The sequence below is a fragment of the Drosophila sechellia genome, chromosome 3R (assembly GCF_004382195.2).
Source record: "Drosophila sechellia strain sech25 chromosome 3R, ASM438219v1, whole genome shotgun sequence".
NCBI lineage: Eukaryota > Metazoa > Arthropoda > Insecta > Diptera > Drosophilidae > Drosophila > Drosophila sechellia.
Window position 1 is genome coordinate 24252312 of NC_045952.1, and position 20433 is coordinate 24272744.

The 20433-nt window shown below is 41.2% G+C and overlaps 1 protein-coding gene across 13 annotated transcripts in view; it reads right to left on the minus strand.

Annotated features, from left to right (window-relative positions):
• LOC6616960 (low-density lipoprotein receptor) overlaps positions 1-20433 on the minus strand; it is a 40521-nt gene that overhangs the window by 9885 nt on the left and 10203 nt on the right. For 3 of the 13 annotated variants that reach the window (XR_004362124.1, XM_032722237.1, XM_032722236.1), the window contains exons 4-11: positions 13532-13651; positions 9636-9758; positions 8919-9145; positions 6458-7855; positions 5908-6106; positions 5552-5656; positions 1157-1293; positions 942-1088 (exon numbers count right to left, since the gene is read on the minus strand). Coding sequence is in view for 11 of the 13 variants with exons in the window: in XM_032722237.1 (XP_032578128.1) it covers positions 942-1088; positions 1157-1293; positions 5552-5656; positions 5908-6106; positions 6458-7855; positions 8919-9145; positions 9636-9758; positions 13532-13651 (2456 nt within the window). In the remaining 2 variants the exon portion in view is untranslated. Of the gene's footprint in view, positions 1-637; positions 1089-1156; positions 1294-5551; positions 5657-5907; positions 6107-6457; positions 7856-8918; positions 9146-9635; positions 9759-13230; positions 13351-13531; positions 13652-18115; positions 18342-19405; positions 19564-20433 lie in introns of those variants that run through there. The other 10 variants (XM_032722241.1, XM_032722245.1, XM_032722244.1 and 7 more) reach the window with 10 other exon arrangements.

Genomic DNA, 20433 nt, shown 5'->3' on the forward strand with positions numbered 1-20433 from the left:
GGCCATTTACTTTAAGATGCGATTCTCATGTCACCTATTTAAACCGAAGATATTTCCAAATAAAATGAGTTTCTTACAAAAACTCAACGAGTAAAGTCTTCTTATTTGGGATTTTACAGCCATTTTGTTTAATTTTGCGTAATTATTGTTATGCATTGTTGTCGGTTTCCGCTCGGATTTGTCTTATTTTTTATTTATTTATTAATTAACCGCTTTAATTAAAATTGGCAACGAAGCAGCTGCAAAAATGCGTCAAGGTGGAAAAAACGCTAATTTAATTGAAACATTTTAGTAAAATGTGCTGCCAAAGTGAGTCGCTTTATTTTTTAGTTGGGCAGCTGTCGGGCTGTGGGACATTTTGACGCTCCACTGACGCCATTTAATTGGCCTTTTAGTTAATTGGCCAATTGATATGCATATTTTGATTGCATTTGCAGCTCTGCAATTAGCGAGACCCACGGGCAGTAAATTCAAAGAGCACGCATTTCAAAGCGGGCGCTGCCACGCTCAAATCGATGGTAAATTAAATTAAAATAAAGGCCAATAAAATGATAATTAAATTACGCACACGAGACAATAATTATGTAAAACAATACGGCAATAATGTTCTAATATGGATTTTGTGACCACAACTTACCGTTTTTATTAATATCTAAATTGGGACTGCGGTTTCGTTTCACTCGCGGCATTTCAGATTAAAGTAATTGAAAAAATGAATTCGGTTAAAATTGGATAACTTGGCTACGACATTCACAACAATTTGGGGACTTATGCCTAAACTTATTTGCATCAACTTAACACTAGATACAACTATGATACGACCACTTAAGCCACCTATGTACAACATTAACTTAGCAACTAGCTGACTAGAACACTTCCTAGAATCTGACATAGCTAAAATCGTTAGGATTCGTGGCCATCGGTGGGGCCGACCCGCTTACCTCCTCATCCGGGGCAGTGGCGAACATGTGTGGCGTCACATTCTTCTCCAGACTGAAGTGGTCCTCCGTGGTCTTGTGGTAGACGGGATTCTCGAAGTTCATCGAGTTCACGGCGCGCGTGCATCGTCGGTATACGACAAAGATGACCTGTTATGTTTTAAAATGATTAAATATTAGTATACAGCATTATGATTTGATTATTTTATGAAACTTACGCTTGCTACCAAAGCGGTGCCCGCTAAACTGGCTATCACATTCAAGGCTATGCCGACGTAATCATTTTCTGATTTGGCATCAGATTTGTGAACCTGGTTAGTTGTGTCTGTGCGGTTGCTTTCAGTTTTTGTTCCAACTATAAGCAAAGAAAATGTAATCGAAAGTCAAATAATTAGAAAATGCGAGCTAAAAAGATATAGAATCAGACATAAGCAATCATGTATTAGATTATTTCAAAGATTTTACATTGTCTAACAGTCTGAATACGTGCGCAGAAAATGAAACCATTACCACCAATTAATGATGAAAATTTGAACTTCCGCGAACATTTCACAATTTCCAATATCAAAGGCACTCTCGCAAAATATTAATAAAATATGCCTCCCGCAGCTCTTCAGCTTTTACCCGTAATTTGATAATTCCTATGGCCAAATATAATTAAAATGTTGTCGTTTTGTGAGTTTGCGGGGCAATAGGAAAAGCATGAGAGCTTTTGTCGACGACGACTACATCCCGTGGCGAATGTTTCCGCTTTCGGGGTTTCCCTGGTTTTGCTGTCAGCTGCTGTACGCTTTTATTCGGCGCCTTTTGCCTTTTGCTATTCGCTGTTGTCCTGGCAGGAAGTTGTAGGATTTTTCCGCTGTCATCATAATTCGTTTTCACATTTTTCCGTTTAGAATTTGTTCAAAAGCAGAAAAAAGCGCACAAAGTTAAGCGCGCGTTCGTCTGGCAAAGGATATGCGTCGCTTTTTAAGAGGGTCCCCAAGTTCTTCCCATCCCCACCACCACCCACCAGCCGTATAAATCCCACTGCTCCTCCAAGGATACCCACTTCTGCTCTTGATATTAATTTCTGCTCTACGAGTGTCCGTCCACAAGGAGGACTTTTTGATTCGCTCGAGAGCGTGTGGCAACGAATTATCATTAAAAGTTGATAGCGGGGCAACAGCTGTGCGGCATCGATTCGTGGCGAATTTCGGCGTAGGCGCGTTAAGAAGCTGCAAATTTATTTTCGTGGCATTAACAGACAGTCAAATGGCAGGGCAAACATCTGAAAAGTTGCACGTTGGCATATTAATTGCACGATTTTCTTTCGGTTTATGCGTGTGGTTGCTTATCTCTTCCGAGGCGAAGACGCCATGAAATTCCCAACAGCTGTTGCTTTATAATTTTTTTTAAAACTTTTTCAGGCTTCTTAATAATTTTTTGCATTGCCTTGAGCTATGTTCGTAGGAGGAGCAATTGTGCTTTGTTATAACTAAAATATAAATTAATTCAAATGAAATAAATAATATTCCGAATTTACTCAGCTCAGCAATAGTACTCTTATTTGAATTTATTTTTTGAAAAGAAATGTAGTATGAAACTAGTATTCCCCAATTGTTTGACCTATTTCAAAGAGATTAATTTATTTCTCTACCGGGAAAGTGCTTCACAAAATTTCCATATTCTCTTCGCCATATACCATCCACTTCTCTAACGACTGGTTTAATGCTCGCCTATAAATGTCACATATGATTGCGCACTTCTAATCTATACAAAATGCAATTTCCGTGCTTCACACACACATACACACACGTACGCACACCGACCTGAAAACATGCAGATGTATAAGAGTGAGTTATGCCTCATCGCCCATTTGTATAATCCCACACATGTGCTCTCATATTTATTTCGAAACTCCAACTCAGGATAACGCATAGCAGGTGCTCGGAAGCCCCGGAACACCCGGAACCCCTAGATCCCGCGACACCGGAAGTGCTATAAAAAGTACGACAAAATGGCTGCCGTGCCACCGTTTTCACTCCCAAATGAAATAAAAACGCATAAAATATGTTCCGTCACCTGTTTTGGGTATCCGAGAGGGGTTGTAAACAGATTAGATAGACCAAATAAAAAAAGTTTCAAAGTTTTGAACAGAAACACAAAACAAAAAAAAGCAGCCGGAAAAGTCAAAAATGTTGTGGCAAATAAACAAAATGGCGGCTTTCCTGTTAGTATTCGACCCCAATTGTTGTCTTCAGTTCGGAGGCAATATGCAGTAAAGTTAGAGGCGGACAATAACAATTTGCCCGACCGGACTGACCGAGGTGCAGGCAAATGAAAGTCATAAAATGCTGCAAGGAGCAGCAGCTGTTCACCCAGTTTCCCTCGCTTTCACCCGATGTGGCTGGCTATTAAAAACGCAGTCGTTACTTCGACGGCTCAAAGTTTATGGTTACTGGGGGGCTCTGTCCATCTGGATTTCACCCTGGCATTTCGCTGCCCAGCTCTGTGCGTATATATGTCTCTCTTGGACTGTGGGGTATTTGCGAAACTTTGCCTGCGCTTAATTAAGCAATTTGAAGTGGGCAAAGATGGCCATAGAGAAAGTAGCACAAACCGCTAATTGAAATTGCAGTTATGCCGGACTGGACCATCTAATTGAAATAGTCCCTAACTAGTTTATAGTTATTTACTGACCCGCGCTTCTCGGCAAACTTTGCTTAAGCCCTCTTTGTCGCCATTCTTTGGCCGCAAATGTGTTGCAGATTTTTTCATCTGCTGCCAGCAGAAGAAGAGCCCAGATTCCTCGACCTTCAACCGCGTCTTGGCCCATCGGCAAGGACCGCCACTATGACTTCTTCAAATTGGCGTAATTAGGCGCAATTGTGTGGGCTTCATGCTAAGCTCTTCCAGGAAATTTGATTTCACCCCGTAGGCATGACAACGTTTTAAAGCTCCCGGAAGTTTGGCCACTTTTCACTTCTAAGCCGGCAGGAAAACGAAAGAGGATAACGACTGGCAACGGGTGAGATTAAAAATGGAGCTCAGAATATAGGGGATTTGTTTCATTTCGTTTGTGGGCAACTAATTTGCTATTCTAATTGCATAAGAATTTTCTCTCTTCTACCAAATTGATTGCCGCAAAAGCTCCTTAATAAAATATTTCGAAAAATAAAAAGAACGCATATTTGTTCTCGTTAAAAATTCAAGTATCTTTTCGATGCCCAAGGAACCAGAGCAAATACCCTCTATTGGCCTTATTTGTTGCCCGAAAAATAGGGAAAAAATCTGGTTGCTATGGCAAAATATCTTATTTCGTGCCGCTAGGGCTCGTTTTTAAAATTCGAGGACTGTACAATTTCGCATTCGCCAATGATCAAAGTGCGTCTGCTAAATGTGGGATTATTAAAAATAATGATACGGCATTTAGAAAAGGAGCGGACCCCATCATTATAATCCAAGTCAATAGCAACAAAACTGGACACCCACATTGGCATTGGAATGACGAAGTGAAATGGACTGTGCGGTGGGACATATTTTAAGGGATAAACCGCAGGCTAGATGGGTTGTAACTCACTTTTGCCACACGGCCAACGAAAACATTTCTGCCCAATGTCGACAGTTCGAGGTGTTGACAGTGCCAATTTGCTGGCAGGATCAAAATCGATGATGACGATGATGGCGACGGGGATGACGATGATGAGGATGATGAAGGGGATGAGTTTGATAGCAGTGGGGTTGACGAATTTCTGGTTAAACTATTTGCCATGCTCCATATCAATCCGCATGCATTGGTGTTTCGCTTGCTTTTGCTTATGTACAATTTAATTTCATGGCGATTTGTTGATGACTGTCGCTGAAATGCTGCCATGCTCCTACTGCCCTGCTGCCGTTGCGGTTGTCAGTCGTTCATCATTCGGTTCCGTTCCGTTCCGTTCCCATCCGAATCCATGTCATGTCTGTCAGGGAGCAGTTCGCAAATTGCACGGAGAAATTCGCCCGGATCCGGGTCTGCTTCTGGTCCTGGGACTCCCAGAGTCCCGGGCTTGGGCAAGTGCTATGCTGGATTTAAGTCGGCGGAGGGAATCGGTCGGTGGGAATCTGGGTGGTCCTGTTGCCATTAAACATGTCACCAATGCTTCCCTTTTGTGGTTTTTGCACTGTGTGTGAGCCCGATATTTATGTTTTACGCTCCGCATTTTGCATGAGTATTGGGGTTAAAGTTCGTGTGTCGAAATATGTGTGTGTGTGTGTTGGCGTGTGCATTTTGAGTGATTACGTCGATATCATTGATGTTGATTTATGATGATGACGATGGCTGTATATACACGTAAGTGTTGCTCGAAAAATTGTCGCAGAAATGTCAAATGAAATTAAAAACACAGGTAAAATTTATGCTCACAGGGACATAAAAGCATGAGAGTAAATGAGACAGAGAAGCTTAGATAAAACCGACACCAATTTCTATCCCTTTTAAAATCGCAGGATTCGTAAATTTCAATAATATAAATATAGTTAATTACTATATTAATTAATTTATTTTAATATTTACGTTATTGGAATTTTCCCATGCCCCACTTAACCCTAATAAACCACCACCATAAGTTTCGTAGAAAAGTTTCGCATACCCGGCTTTTCACTGTACCCATCTTGAGGTCGTTTTGTGGTTGAGTTGGACGACTGTTCGATTGTCCGGTGCATCGGTGCAGTGGGACGCACAGTTGGGATACGCACTACAAACAAAGGGTTATTGCATAGGTATAATGAAATCCGAAAAGGTGGAAACGCAATTCAATGAAAAGCGCAGTACAGATGGCCACTTAAAAGGCCGCAACCGCAGCGGGAAAGCGTTCTGCATCTCCACGCATCGGTTTTTCACCGTTGGCCAGATGAACCGCAAAGCGGTGCCTTCGCGGCGGAATGTTCAAATGCAATTACGAAATCCGCCGTAAAATTCCCAAAGGACACAGTGAAATCTACTTACGATCTTCGACGCACATTAGCCCGTCGGGCATCAGTTTCAGGCCCGTCGGACAGGCGCAGGATATGCGAGGACTCCGCTCGTTAATCCTGGGAGCTGGCAGGCAGAGATGGGAGCAGTGGCCATTCACCGACTGGCAGTGATTCACGCCATCCGGTTGGCGATACGGATGGTACACGTGCACCACCATGGGGTGTTCCAACTAGAAATAGAAATGGTACAATTTTTTTTTTTTATAAAATAAGTTTTTTTTATCTATTTGTTTATCTGTTTGTTTTGTTATTTTAAATTTAAATTTCATTGTTCTTGGAATGAGTCGCTTATAATTATACACCATAATTCCCAACTGACGACTTTGATAGCACACTTTCTTTTACATATTCGGAGGAATGAGACCATATAATCAGACATAGTATGTACTTAATGTGTCATTCCTCCGAATATGTAAAAGGAAGTGAGCTATCATCGCAGGCAATTATGATGATAACTCAAAACTTGCAAAATTCCCCATATATGTAATCTTAAAAAGAAACAATTTGGGAAATACACTTACCATATGCGTCGCCGTGACGGGCTCCACATACATTCCATTGAACTTGTTGGCCTTGAAGACGGCCTGTTTGCCCCAGTCGGTCCAGTAGACGTAGTCCTCGAAGGTGGTGATCGAGAAGGGATGTCGCAGGTACTCGCTGGAGTAGAGAACCTGCTGTCTTTGCGAGCCATCGTAGTTCGACGACAAGATGGTGTTCAACTTGCCATCCACCCAGTATAGGCGTTTTTGAACCAGGTCCAATGTGATGCCATTTGGCCACTTAACGTCGTAGGTGATGATGGCAGTGCGGTGGGAGCCATCCATACCCGCCCTTTCGATACGCGGAGAAGCACCCCAGTCGGACCAGTACATCCAGCCCTCGATGGGATCCAAAGCAATGGAACGAGGAATGTCAAGGGAGTCCTTTATCAGGACCTTGCCCATGCTACCCTCGAAGTTAGTCAGTTCGATGGTGCACTTATGAGTGTCCGTAAAGTAGACATGGTTATAGATCCAATCGACAGCCAGGCCATCCGAGGTCACCGAGGACTTTGTCAGCACCACCGTTCTATCGTTACCCTCATCAATGGGCGCCTTGTAGATACTCTGGGTGGCCACATCGCTCCAGAAGATCATACCCGTGCGGAACACGAAGTCCAGGGCCGTGGCTGCCTTTGTACTATTCACTATGGACGTCATTTCCGGTCGATCCAGTGCAATCTTTCGGATATCATGGCGCCTGGACAGAAGTAGCGAGGCATGTCCTTCGCTGGCCTTACACCTGGTGTGATTCTTCAGGAGTCTCATGTAGCCCGCCTCGCACTCGCACTTGAAGGATCCAATCTCGTTAACGCACACCTGGGAGCAAATGCCGGGAGTCTCGCACTCATCGATGTCCACACATGTATGTTGATCGGCGTCCAGTTTGTAGCCATCTTGGCACTCGCAGCGGTAACCCACCTCCAGATTCACACACTGGTGCATACAGCCGCCATTCTTTGAGGAACACTCGTTGATGCCACACTTTCCGGCCGGCTCATCCTCGCCATTCGGGCAGTCCTTCCTGCGGTTGCAGACCTTGGCATTCGGGATGCAAAGACCGCCGCCGCAGTCGAACTCAGTGGTGGCATTGCAAGTCCTTGGCGTCGCACTGATGGCGCACATAATTTCATCACTGCCATCCGCACAGTCCCCCTTCCCGTTGCAGGTCAGATGGCCGGCAATGCAGCTGTGATCGTTGCATTGGAACTGATCCGGACGACAGGACACTTTTACGCAGTTGGACTGCGACTCGTCCTCGCCATCGGGACAATCTGCCTCGCCATCGCAAACCCACGATTTTTGCAGGCAGGATATTTTATCCGAGCACTGGAACTCTCCCGCTTGGCAGAAGTTCAATAGACTGACGGTGCAGTTTTGCTAAAAGTGAATGATTGTATAGATAGAATGAGAACTTTTAAAATTTAGCTTGCTTAAAAGTCAGAGCTTAATACTTAAGTTTTTTACAAGGTGGTCCCTTAAAAGATGAATCTCTACCCGTGGCGAGGATAGAGGAAGTTAACTTTACTGCTGCTACAACAGTTTGCTTTTCTTGTTAAGTGCCAACCAAATATTCAGGCAGCTAAGCCCGGTTCACAAACACACTCTCGCACACGCAAAGCCCTTATGCACCAGCACGCACACATACACACGAGAGCATACGTACATGCACACTTATATATAGGTCCCTGTGGCCATTGCCTGCATTTTTTGTACTGCATACTTTTAGGAGATGCCAAAGCATTTTCCACATTCTATACGCTTTGTGAAGAGGAGTACTCGTGTGTAAATAGCCCGTTTATTTTTACGAATTTTATTAATCGGATTTTTAAAGGTGACATTTTTAAGTTTGTTTTTATATTGTGTTTCGATCACGTGTGATGTTTCTGTGATGCAAGATAATAAACATTTTAACAATTATTTTTTGTTGGCAATCAAACAGTTATTTTTAATACGATTTTTTGCTTTAAAGAATTATTACAAAATATTTTCTGAGTAAATTCGTAAAAGAGTATTTTTTGCGATCTGTTCGGATAGTTTCTGCACTGTTTTTATTGCTGTTCGGAGCCATGCAATTTCTGGCACCACCCTACGGACAACAAAAGCCATGCGTCATACATATAAATGTTTATGGGAAACAGTTGCCGACATGGTCCTCGTCGTCGTTGCCAGTTTTGAATAATGCTCGCGTCTTGCATAATTTATGCTTCCTAGCTCGCTCCATATAAATACATATTTATATGCGAGGGCTGTTAAACAACTTGCCATTTGTCTGTCTGCATGTGTGTGTGTGTATGTGGTTTGATAATGTGCTCATATCAATTTTCATTGCAAGTTGAAGGAAGGAAAAAATATTTCCGGGCTTTACACGGCAAAAAAATATATATATCTCGCAAAGCGTTTCCCCTTGTTATTAACATCTGTGTTATTTTAGTTAACTTACCATCTCATCTTCCCCATTTCTGCAGTCAAAATCTCCATCGCAAACCCATAGATTGGAAATGCACTGTCCATTTTTGCAATCGAAGGAGTCCGATCCGCATTTCGGCTTTTCCCTACAGTTCTTCTCATCCGATCCGTCACCACAATCGTCGTCATCGTCGCACTCGAAGCGATTCTGGATGCAACGTCCATTGCCGCAAGTGAACTCGTCGGAGCGACATGTCCTATCTGCCAAAGTACATTGATTATGATTAGCTTAATTCCACTATGGGTTATCGGCGGGAGGATTTGTTGATTGTGATTAGTGTGAGCATGGATGGGATGAGGAAAAGACAACGTCTTTGAGGCTTGGGAAAAGCCAACACCATTACAAAAATTGCCAACAAACAAAGAAAGCATATAGAGAAGGCCGAGATGTGAAAGTGACAACAACAGAAACAGCGCACACACAGAAAACCAAAGTGTTTCCCCTTTGTGTGTGCGTAAATATTTGTACATTATTGCATACGAGCTTCACCATGGCACAACACAAGTCGCAGGGACATGTGTTCAGGGCACAGTCAAGTGCAGGGAATAGTGCACTACAGTATCTAAGAATAAATAGCAACCAACACCAAAGGGAAGCAGTAAAAAATCAACGATAATTTCAGTTATTACGGCCACCAACACCAAGCAAAGCAGGTAACAGAAAGCTAGTAAATATTCGGTTATGGCTTACTGCACTGCGCCTCATCGCTTCCATCGCGACAATCTTTGTTCTGATCGCACATCCAGGACAAGGGAATGCACTCGCCCTCGCCCGACTTGCAAGCAAACTCCTCGGGCGAACACGTTTGGCTTCCTAAAAAGATAAAGATCATGGAAATACGTAATATAAAAATACATCGAGAGGCAATCTGTGTGCTTTGTTCATACGTAAGTAATTCCTAGAAAAAGAAAATTTAAGATTGGATCTTGAAAAATCCTTGAAAACGTAATAAAATCCTGAGCACCTTCTTCAAGGCTATAATCATAAAGGCCCCGGAAAAAACCCACTAACTGCCTAGCTAATGGGACTTGGTCTTGATGAGATAGGAAACGCTCCTTAAAGCCAAGCGAGGGATGTCCTGTAATTAAGTTTATAAGCAGCTGCCGTATAAGAGGGGGTGGTTCTCCAAGTGATAAACATAGTTGTCATGCCAAAACACACACACACACCCATTGGCACAACCAACAACCATTCGGGGGCTAAACAGTTGGCATTTTATCTAGGCAGTAATTAAGACATTATCAGCCAACACTCCATAAAGTTAAAACGCACACATGCGTATGCATTAAAGCAATTATCGCACACACTCACACTCGGAAAGTTCCATTGAAGTTATCCTTGCCAAAGGAACGGACATTAAACAAAGCTGACAACACACCCACACAGACACATAGACACATAGACTCACAGACACGCACACACACTGGCGCATTAAAACGCTTGTGTTTAACCCTTAATGCGTATTAGTATGCCAGTTCTTGGCGCCTCGCTTTTGTGCTTTCTTTCGCTTTCTTTCTCCGTTTCATTGCCTACTACACGGTCCTTTGTTTCACGCCGTGTGTGTGTGTGTGTGGGAGTGATTTTCCCTGATATGATTATGTACATACATCGCCGCGGTGACTCTCTCTGTGTGTGTGCGTGTTAGCAATAAAATCTTATGGTTGAGCCACGCATTTGAATATGCTTTTTGCCATTTTGTCTACCTCCGCCTTCCTTTCCTCTCCTCTGTTTTCCATCCTTCCTTCATTCCGTCTATTTGTTTACCGTTTACACGTGCACAGCGTACGGCGGAAATTTCTGACATCGTTGCAAATAAATTAATTTATTATTATTCTCTTCTTGGTATTCGCCATTTGTGGCGGTTGCTTAGCATGTACAACGGGTCGTATGCGTGATATGCCTGTAATTGGAATTTACTGTGACCAGCTTACAGAAATTATTCGTCGTTCGCCTGCTGAATATTTACTGAAATTGCTAGGATGCCTCGGAAATATTTAACATAATTTTGGTAATTTATTTTTATACTTAGCTCTTTTATAAATAAATAAACTTACTCATTTTCTACCCCAAAATTCCTATTTAAAGTCAAAGTTCAAAACAATTTCTCTAGTAAATTTAAACAATTCATTTGTCTATGTATAAGCTATACCTATATTTTAATGAGTTGCATAAATGTCCTTTAAATCTATAGCAGCATTTTTAGCTTTATTTTATAATTGCTCCGTTGGGTGTCCAGTGAATTACATTTCAGGGAATATGGTTTCCTCACAATTATTGGATAAGTTGACTTGCTCTTACATTTTTCATAATTAAATGGCAGCTCGCTCCAGCATTAAAATCATTTTCTGTTAAGCATCGTTCATATTCAGTTGAAAATACTTTTCGATTATTTCGTTTGCCCCGCACACCATGCACCACCTGATATAAATTCAATTATCCAATATCATTTCGCCGACCATAATTTATGGCTTCATTAAATTCTCCATCGCTGGCGAGGAAAATATTCGCCTGGGGTCCTTCCATACAACTATATGTATGTATGTACATACATAAAACTTTCCATTTTATCCATTCGAAGGTAACTACTTGGCTGAATGGACGTTTCATTCTCGTGTGTCCATAGGGACACAGCTTCCATCTCGGCTTCGGCTTTTGTGTGTCCTGGCAGAATCAATTTGCTATCGTGGGGTCAGAGTCAATGGACCGCCGAGGATGCTCGGCTCTGGCTCTCCTTCCTCAGAGCACACACATCCTGGCAGAACTTTGGCATTGTATTCAATAGCATTTTCTTGTTATCTGACGCCAAAACCCATATACTTGCAATTTGATTTTAATTTTATTTAAAATGCTTTTTAGACCATGTACAAAACATGTCCTGGTCGAGTGCAGTGGCCACGCCCCCCGTCGCCGCCTTCAACTCTCGGGCACTTGAAAGCCAATGAAGCTTAATGCCTTTGTGGGGCAGTTTGCGTTTTGTTTATTATTCAGCTATCCCCCCCTTGGTCCCATTGTGAGATGGCCAGACGAGCTTTTCCCATAATTTTTTTTTTTTTTTTTTTTTTGGATATATTAATTTAAAACTGTCCTTCGCGGACAATCATTAAATTTGATGACTAAACTTAACGGTAGAGAATTAATTGATTACATAAATTGTTGCGAAACTATACAATAACTGTCGATATTGTATGTATGAAGAATATAATAATGTATGTATATAATTTAATTTAATTTGCGTGTCTAATCCCAGAGAGGTCCCATAATGGTAAACAAAGATATGAAGAGTCCGAGTGGAGTGTTAAATGGAATTAAATAAACGGGGCGGGCACCATAACTGAAAATAGCACTTTTATACGGAGAAATCCGCAGCATTGAGCTGAACTTTTTTGTACCCAAAAAACCAAGTTAAATTAAGATTCACAAGGGTAACTGGGTAAGAGCGAAAATGTCAACAAGGTTTGATGACAATTTTAAAGCACATAAAAGTCATAAAAAGGCGAACATATCCATTCACATGAGCAGACGTAGCTTTATGCTCGTACAACACACAGTTGTGAACAGCAAAATATACACAAGTAATACTTTAATTTAAAATGTTTTTATAAGAATATAAAATTATACTACCACATGTACTTGTTAAAATATGAATGGAAATTCGCCAAATATAAAATTTATTTTAAAGCAATAGTATTTTGACGACCACTGTACATCCTGGTAGCCGACCACTGAGCCACGACTCCCCGCGTAAAAACCACAGGCTCAATTTGGCTGCGTTCGGCTTTTGATTACCGGTTTTTATTTTCATCAAGGATAACATCATAAAAATCGCATCATTTTTTCAATTACAGCGCTGAAATTCCGTCCGACATAAAAACATTTTCCCTGATCTCCTTCGCCGGGCACTCTCTCTCTTTATATAGTTGGAAAATTGTGTCACAGACAATAAACCACTAAACAAGTTACTCGACAGCGAGAAAAATACTTTCCAGCGAGTGAAAAGCGGAAACTACGCCCAAAACGGAAAAGTGAGCCCAAGTGAGCCTAATGCATAAATACAAATTAGTTCCGCCGATGGTCACGTCGCGATATTGTCCACAAGAAGTGACATTAATTTATGTCCTGGTCAGTTCCTGGCAAGTCATAAAGTCCTCCCGAGATCTCAGAGGTCTTCCATCCATTTAAATTTCGCTTAAGTGACTCTGCTTTTTCGCTCGTTTTAGTGATGGACAAATCCTCCAGTTAGTATGCAAATGTGAGATGGAATAATTCATTCTTTTTTTTAGCTTACTGCCACATTCCAATTCGTCGGATCCGTCGCGACAGTCCTGGTCGCCATCGCACATGGATTGCCGGTGTATACACTGCTCACCATTTTTGCACATCAACATCAAGGAGGAACAAAGGCCCCCTGTGCACATTAGCATATTTTGGGTTATTAGGATTTAAAAGAAAAATACTCTTAAACATTATTAAATCAATTTAAACTTTGATTCTTTTTGGTTAGCCACACTTTTCCGATTCAATTACGTTTTCAATCGCATATAGTCAGATATCTACTGCTTAAATCAAAGATAATGACCGACACTTACGGCACAGGGACGTCGATTCGTCGGTTCCATCGGCGCAGTCGTTCTCCTGATCGCAGACCCATCTTTGCGGAATGCACTTTCCGTTGCCACAGCGGAAGTGGTCCCGGCTGCAAGTTGATTCTGCAAGGGTAAATGTTCGAAATCAATTTTATTTACTGCCGAAGATAATGGCTTCGATAGAATATTCCCCCCATTCCCATAACTATATTTAATGTGTATCTAAACGTACGTATATGCACACATTTATGCAGAGCATGGCTTTCAAACTTTTAATGCTCGAATGGTTAAGTGTGTCAAAAATAAATGTGATTTTTATGTTCCTGCGGCTTCCGCTTCAGCTTTTGTTTTATGCTTTAGTGGAAATAGTTTTTCTGCCATTTTATGCTTACTTTATTTTATGACTTTGCTCGCTTAGATGGCTTCTTATAAAGGGCTAAAGGATATTCATATTATTTCAGGATGCTACGCTGCAAGGAAAACAATTTGTTTGGCTGGCTGAGTGATGGTAATGCAATTAAGAGATAAAAGGAAATTCCTGATCACGTTAGCTTTGCCTTGTTAACCAATTGACAGGGGAATGTGATGAATGCTACTGTTTGAGGAGGTTATCTATTTCTCAGCACCCGTAAAATGGCAATTAAGGCAGGGAAAATTGGAATAACATTTTATATAATTAGCTTATATCTATGCAAAACTTCAAACACGTAGTCTAAGGATTTTTAAATGTAATTTATGTAGAATGTTTTCAGTAATGTAAAATCTTTCCCTAGTGTTTCCTTTACTTTGCACGTTTTGCGAGCTTCTACAAGAGTGCAGACAATTTGGCGCTTAATTCAAACGCATTCCTCTGAATGACATCTGCATTCGGTTTGACATGACTTTAAGGGGGTCCTTGGCTCCTCCGCCGTGTGAAGTTTTACCCCCACACGGCCGGGAGTCGTTTGCGATAAACTTAAGCGCAACTTTTGTGGCAATCCCAAACTCCGGCACAAGCTCCTGTAGTTCCCGGTAGCCCCAAACCGAAAGCCCCACCCGGAGTGGAAGCCAAAACCCAGGGGACTCAGTCATACAGCCGCCGCAGTGCGAAAAATGCGCATCACGTTTTGCGTTTGGGGATCCGGGAAAACGGGCGAAACTGGGAAAGCTGGGAAAGCTGGGAAATGGAAACAGTGAGCTGGAATGGCGAAAACGTTCTGGGCGTATTTACCTAGACAGCGGCATTTAGCGCCCAAAAAAGAACATTAAAACGGGTTTGGTTGGGGGATTAGTTTCCCGGGGTCTGGTGTGGGATATAGTCTGGTTTCGCTTTGATTTAGTCTGGGCTTAATGAGGTAACGCATCAACGGGAATCAAAGGGAATGATTAAGTATTTATACTCGAACTATGGCCTGGTGTAGTGTTAATTCAAGTGCCTTTTCGATTTTTGTACAAGTCTCTTATGCTAAAAGTAAATATCTGAATGATTTATTTATGAAACCATAAATAGTCTGTCATCGCCAGAATATTACACACAGAATTAAGGACATTATTCTGAGCTAATGCACAAATAGACATTTTTCACAAGCAATTTGTTTTGCTTTGTTACACGGTGAGAAAATTGATGATAAATAAAAAAAAGTAATAAGCCTAGTACATAAAGTTATTGTTTTATTAATGATTGGTATATACAAAACAAGGAAGCAAATAAATCGTAAGGCACCCAAATCGTTATTATATGCTTTCCACATGTTTGGAATAGTCATTTTTTATGCCTGAATACCATATTCACAAATTTTCGCTGTTGACCTTTAGCCAAAAGTTTGCTGGATTATATATGTATGTTGGATATAAGTTGAATTATACATATATCTAAATAAATGTATGCATTTTTTGTTCCCGTGCCTAAAAGCACTTTTCGCAGCAGCTTTGCCACTTGCCACCCAGATGCAAACTTCATTATTTACAGTCTGCCGCGTCGCGACAACGTGGAGCAAAAGGTATGGGATATTCGGGGTGTTACAAGTGGGCGGGAAAGTGTGGTGTTACTGCCAGACAGGCTCTTAATTCCCTTTAGCATGGGTGTACGCGGGAAACCGACACTCCCACTGCAGATTGTGCAATTCATTTAAAGTCCTTTCGCCGAGGGGAGAAAATCTGACGACACGTCGTGCGATAATGAATGGCACACCTTATGGCGTCTATTTGAATGCTCGCCAATATTTATTAAACTCCAGCGCGGGGGGCTATCACAAATTGAGGTTCCCAACTGGCGACAACAAAAGTGACAAAGTCAGCCGACTTAAGCCAAAGCAAATACATCGAAAACTTTCCATACAGACACCGAGAACTAACCTCGACAAAGTTTGGTAACAATGCAGGTCCTCCTTCTCCGCCTCCTCCTCCTCCTACTCCTCCTCCTCCAGGACAACAGTCCCCAAGCTCATTTACAGGCCAAAAGCTTAGTGCTAGAAAAGTTGCCTTGTACTTGGGAAGTGTCCACGGGAAATGGGGGAAAAGTTTTTGCGGTCATTCATCGATTTGGCGCATTAAAAGTTTTCTGATATTTGCCGTTTTCCAATATCCTTTCGAGTGCCCTTTGTTCAAATATATTTTGTAAAATTACTGCATGAATTAAGTTGGCTAAACTTAAACACTTTTCAAATCTAATATTCACTTTCATAGAAAAACAAAGCCACAGCCGCACAGACAGAAATATAACATGGACTTACTTTTATTGATTCTTGGGTTCCGTGGCAAAAAGATGTCCTAATGAAGTTTGTCTGTCTGGCAGAGCATAAATTGAATTGTCCGATTCATTTAAACGGCGGAAGGCAAGCGAAAACAAAAAGTATACGAGAAATGCGAAAGTGAATTTCACTTTTCCCCAAACTCCACCTGACCCTCATCCCTCACTGCCCATTCTCCGCCTGTCTCGTCTCAATAAATAAATGAAAAATTTGTGCCACAGTTAGGGGGATTTTCCTTTTTCACTGTTTACAATTGTTTTCCCCATCCGGTTTTTTATTTATTTATTTTCGGCCTTTGTTTAGAGAAGTATCTGCTTCCGCACACAGCGGGTTGTGTCGTAAAAAAAGGCTCACCGCTCCTTGTTTATGGCACCTTTTTCCACTTTATTGAAGTTGTACTCCGCCTCAAGTATTTCAATAAAAAAGAAGGAGCAGGCAAATGGGGCAGCTAAGGGTTTGTTTTTTGGTCTGGTGTACATGAGACAATGTCGGCATCATAAATCATTCCCGGAACCGACGCGAGTCGCTCTAATGAGGCAAAGTTTTATGTTACGTATGGCTTGGCAACTGTTGCCAAATTTTGGACAGTGTAATCGCACTTTAAATGTTTGCCCATTTATATGTTAAATAAACTTGTTCCTGGAAGCGACGCAAACAAATTGATTCGCGGAATAGACGAAGAAGAATAGATGGCCCTGTGAAGTATTCGAAAAGTAATTCCCATTTCTGTGAATTCCTGGCCAACTTAGGATACAGCCAATTCGATGGATTGCTGCGCTTAAAAATGTGCGGAACACATAATTTATGGCTTTCCGGAAAGGACACGGATTGGGGAGCAAGCAACAAGGCCAAGGATATGTGACTGAAGTTATCTAAGGACCGCACTCGGCGCACAGAAAATACACATATATAGAGGATTCAGCTCCTGCTTCGTCACATTTTTTTTTCGATTTTTCTCCTTGGATGGGTGGCAGGCTTATCAGCTGTCTGCTTTTTCCAAATGTGCTGCATGAATATTTATGCCCTCGATATCGAGCACTAGCATACCCATGACCAATATGTATGGCATCCAGCAGCACATGGTATAAAATCTGTTTAAAAGTCGGGTAGCGTCTACGGCGTCTTTCGTCCTTTGTCTCTGGCTGTTTACGCGGCGTATGGGTAATGCGGTGTATGCTGGCAACACGGCGTATGAGCAACGCCAACGGAGCGGGGCACTTAGCGCTCCTCCAATGTCTTTGAGCAGCTCTGTTGTTAATGGCCAACCCCAGTTTAGTTGCCTATAAGTTATTTATTTATTTACTGCCTGCTAAGACATTATTTTTTGTCATCTCTGTGGAATTGCCATTGATTTTCGCCCACCTACTGTGCCACGCCCATGCATAAGGGATAACACCCACTCAGCGATTACGTTGCACAGACAATAACAGTAAATTGAAATTCACTTGAAGCGGTTAATGGGTCCGGGCCTTAATAGCGAAAAACTTGGACCGAACATTTCCCGATTGGCCATTTTCCTGTTTCATGGGGATTTAAATTATTAAGATAATGGACAAGTGACATTTACTGTACTACAATACTTGGAATAATGCCAGCCTTAAGTGTATACTTGGATGTGGTAGGCTTATCGTTCTTAAAAATGTTTCATTATTATAAAGAAGCTTAGGAATATGGAGCTATACAAGAGTCGATTGATTGAGGCGTATTGTTTGAAAGATTTCCCTTTGTTCTTTATAGATCCTTTAGATAGATTAAATAACAGTAAGCGAAAACCAGCGAATTCCCTATTTTAATCTGGTTGCTAATCTGATTTGCGAGAATTATCGTTCCACAACCATAACAGATTTCCCCATCATACCCAATCCGATGACTCTGGAGGCGTGGTGCGGCACTAATCCGGCGATGAGCAGCAGAAAGGAGCAGCCCAGTATGTGGCGTATTGGTCCCATGTTGGTTCTTTGGAGGCTCTACTGTACACTGCACGGCGGTGTGATAATGTTCTTGCCTAAGTGCTCCGCTGAATTATTAAATTAAATTACTGTTTATTCGGGTTTGTCGTCGCGCGAATGTTTGCACTGGGCTCGCTGTTGCGAACGTGTAATCATAATTATTTTAAATGGCAGTCAAGTGGTCTGCCAGCAAAAATGGCAGCCGGAAACATCATCACAGCATCAGAATGGCCAACAGCAGTGGCAGTAACTCAAAAGTAGGCAACTGTTTTCTGGCGAAAATGTCATTTTAATTGGTTTCACATTCAACGAAGTTTTTATGTAGTTAAATGTTTTCACATGGTAAAGTTCTTAATTATGCTTTAAGCAGCCCCCTTTTTGTTTTTCCAGCATTCACAGTTTTTCCACGTATTTAACGCTATAATTAAGCCACTTTTTTCTTGTCTGCTTGTCATATTTTTGTTGAATTATTATTAATGCGGTTGCGTTTGCAGAACTTCTCATAATCCTCGCATGAAGCAATTTTTTTTTTTTTTTGATTTTAAGGGGAGTTGCGTTAAGCCGAGTTGAGTGTTTACATTTAATAGCAATTTTGCCACTTTCTCACACGACTGGTAATTCGAAATGAAAATTAATAAATATTAAAACCAATTATAACAGATTAAAGTGCGGTTAATGTGTGAAGATTAATTATGCTTAAGCTGGACTGCAATTCAAGATTCCTCGGCAGTTGAAAGTGTTTGCATTCGGATTCGGTGTCAAGTTCATGCAATGCAATTCAAAACAAAGGCCAAATCTTGGCTGAATCTCAACAGAATTATGCCAGAGCCTGAAGAGCGTCTGTAAGAGATTCTACCAAAAAGAGAGGGCCAGTTGGCTAAATGAAAATGTAATAAAAAGTGGCGCGCAGAAGCGTGAAAAAAAAAACACAAAAAACGGAAATGGGAAAACACACGCACACACACAGAGAGAGTTATCCTGCGGAAAAGCTTGCGTTTTGGGGGAAAAGCTGCTGTTGCTTTGAGCGCTGCTGCCTTTTGATGTTACCGCCAAAGAGACGCCAGCAAACTGTTTTCAATCTGTCTGCTAGCGTTTGTGGGCACAATTTGGCCTTGCCATTGATTTTTGCTGGCCGACAACTGCTGTTTATTTAAATTTATTAAAATGAATTTGTTCATATGTATAAAATATTTAATTACAATCACTCTGTACTTGAAGAATTATGTACTTTATTCTTGATATGGCTCTCGCCTTGACTTTTACGAAACTGATTTTATTTTTGCCGTCACGGAGTCCTGAAATCTCAGTTATCCTGGCCGGAGAGCTCACACGTCCGTTTCTTTGGAGAGCTCGAAGCAAACTGAGTGGCGTTTGGTCCTCGTCGGATGCGGAACAGATGTAGTGGCATCCAGTATTCCGCAGACTCCGCGCCAGAAGCTTGCACTCGGATTGATAAGAGTTCCGCTCAAAGCTTCCACTCACAAATTACTCGCACTCAAATGAGTGAGTTTAGGACTCGCAGGCATTTCAATTGAATTAGCTTAGTAGTGATTCTATATATTTGTGCGCAATTTGATTGAAATTTTTCAAAACTAGAAAAATACCCAAACCTAATGACCCTATGCCACTAATAAATAATCTCAAATGTGTTCAGTGACGCCTTGCTAGTTCACTTGTACTATAAGTTCACTGATAAGGAATGTCTACTGAAGTCTCCTAGATTATAAGCTAGAGATCCGGCTGAACTGGCTTTGTGTAGAACTTATACTTCAATATAAGTTTTAGGTCAAGTTTAATCTGGATTTCCTTGTTGTGGGCAACGCATTATTTGTTGTTTCTCGACTATTCGGTTGATAAAAAGTTTAAGGCGCATATAAACGACCTTTAATTGAAACAACCCTTTTCTTTTCAGAGAAAAAATTATATATATCTCAAAAAAATGCTCAATTAGGCACGGATTTTATTATTAATATAATTAATTTTATTATTATTATGATGAAAAACTACAAATATACAAGCATACATTTACATTTACTTAAACTGATATTCTAAGATTTGACAAATGATTTAACAAGTTCAGTTCATCAGAATATTTGTTGAATATTTACATATTTGTGTTGGTGATGATAATGAAGATTTCGTACCCACAAGTCCTATTGAATACTTGAAGCAATCAAGTTTCAATAAGCTTTTCATTCTTTGAGTGATTACATCCATTTGGTTTGAG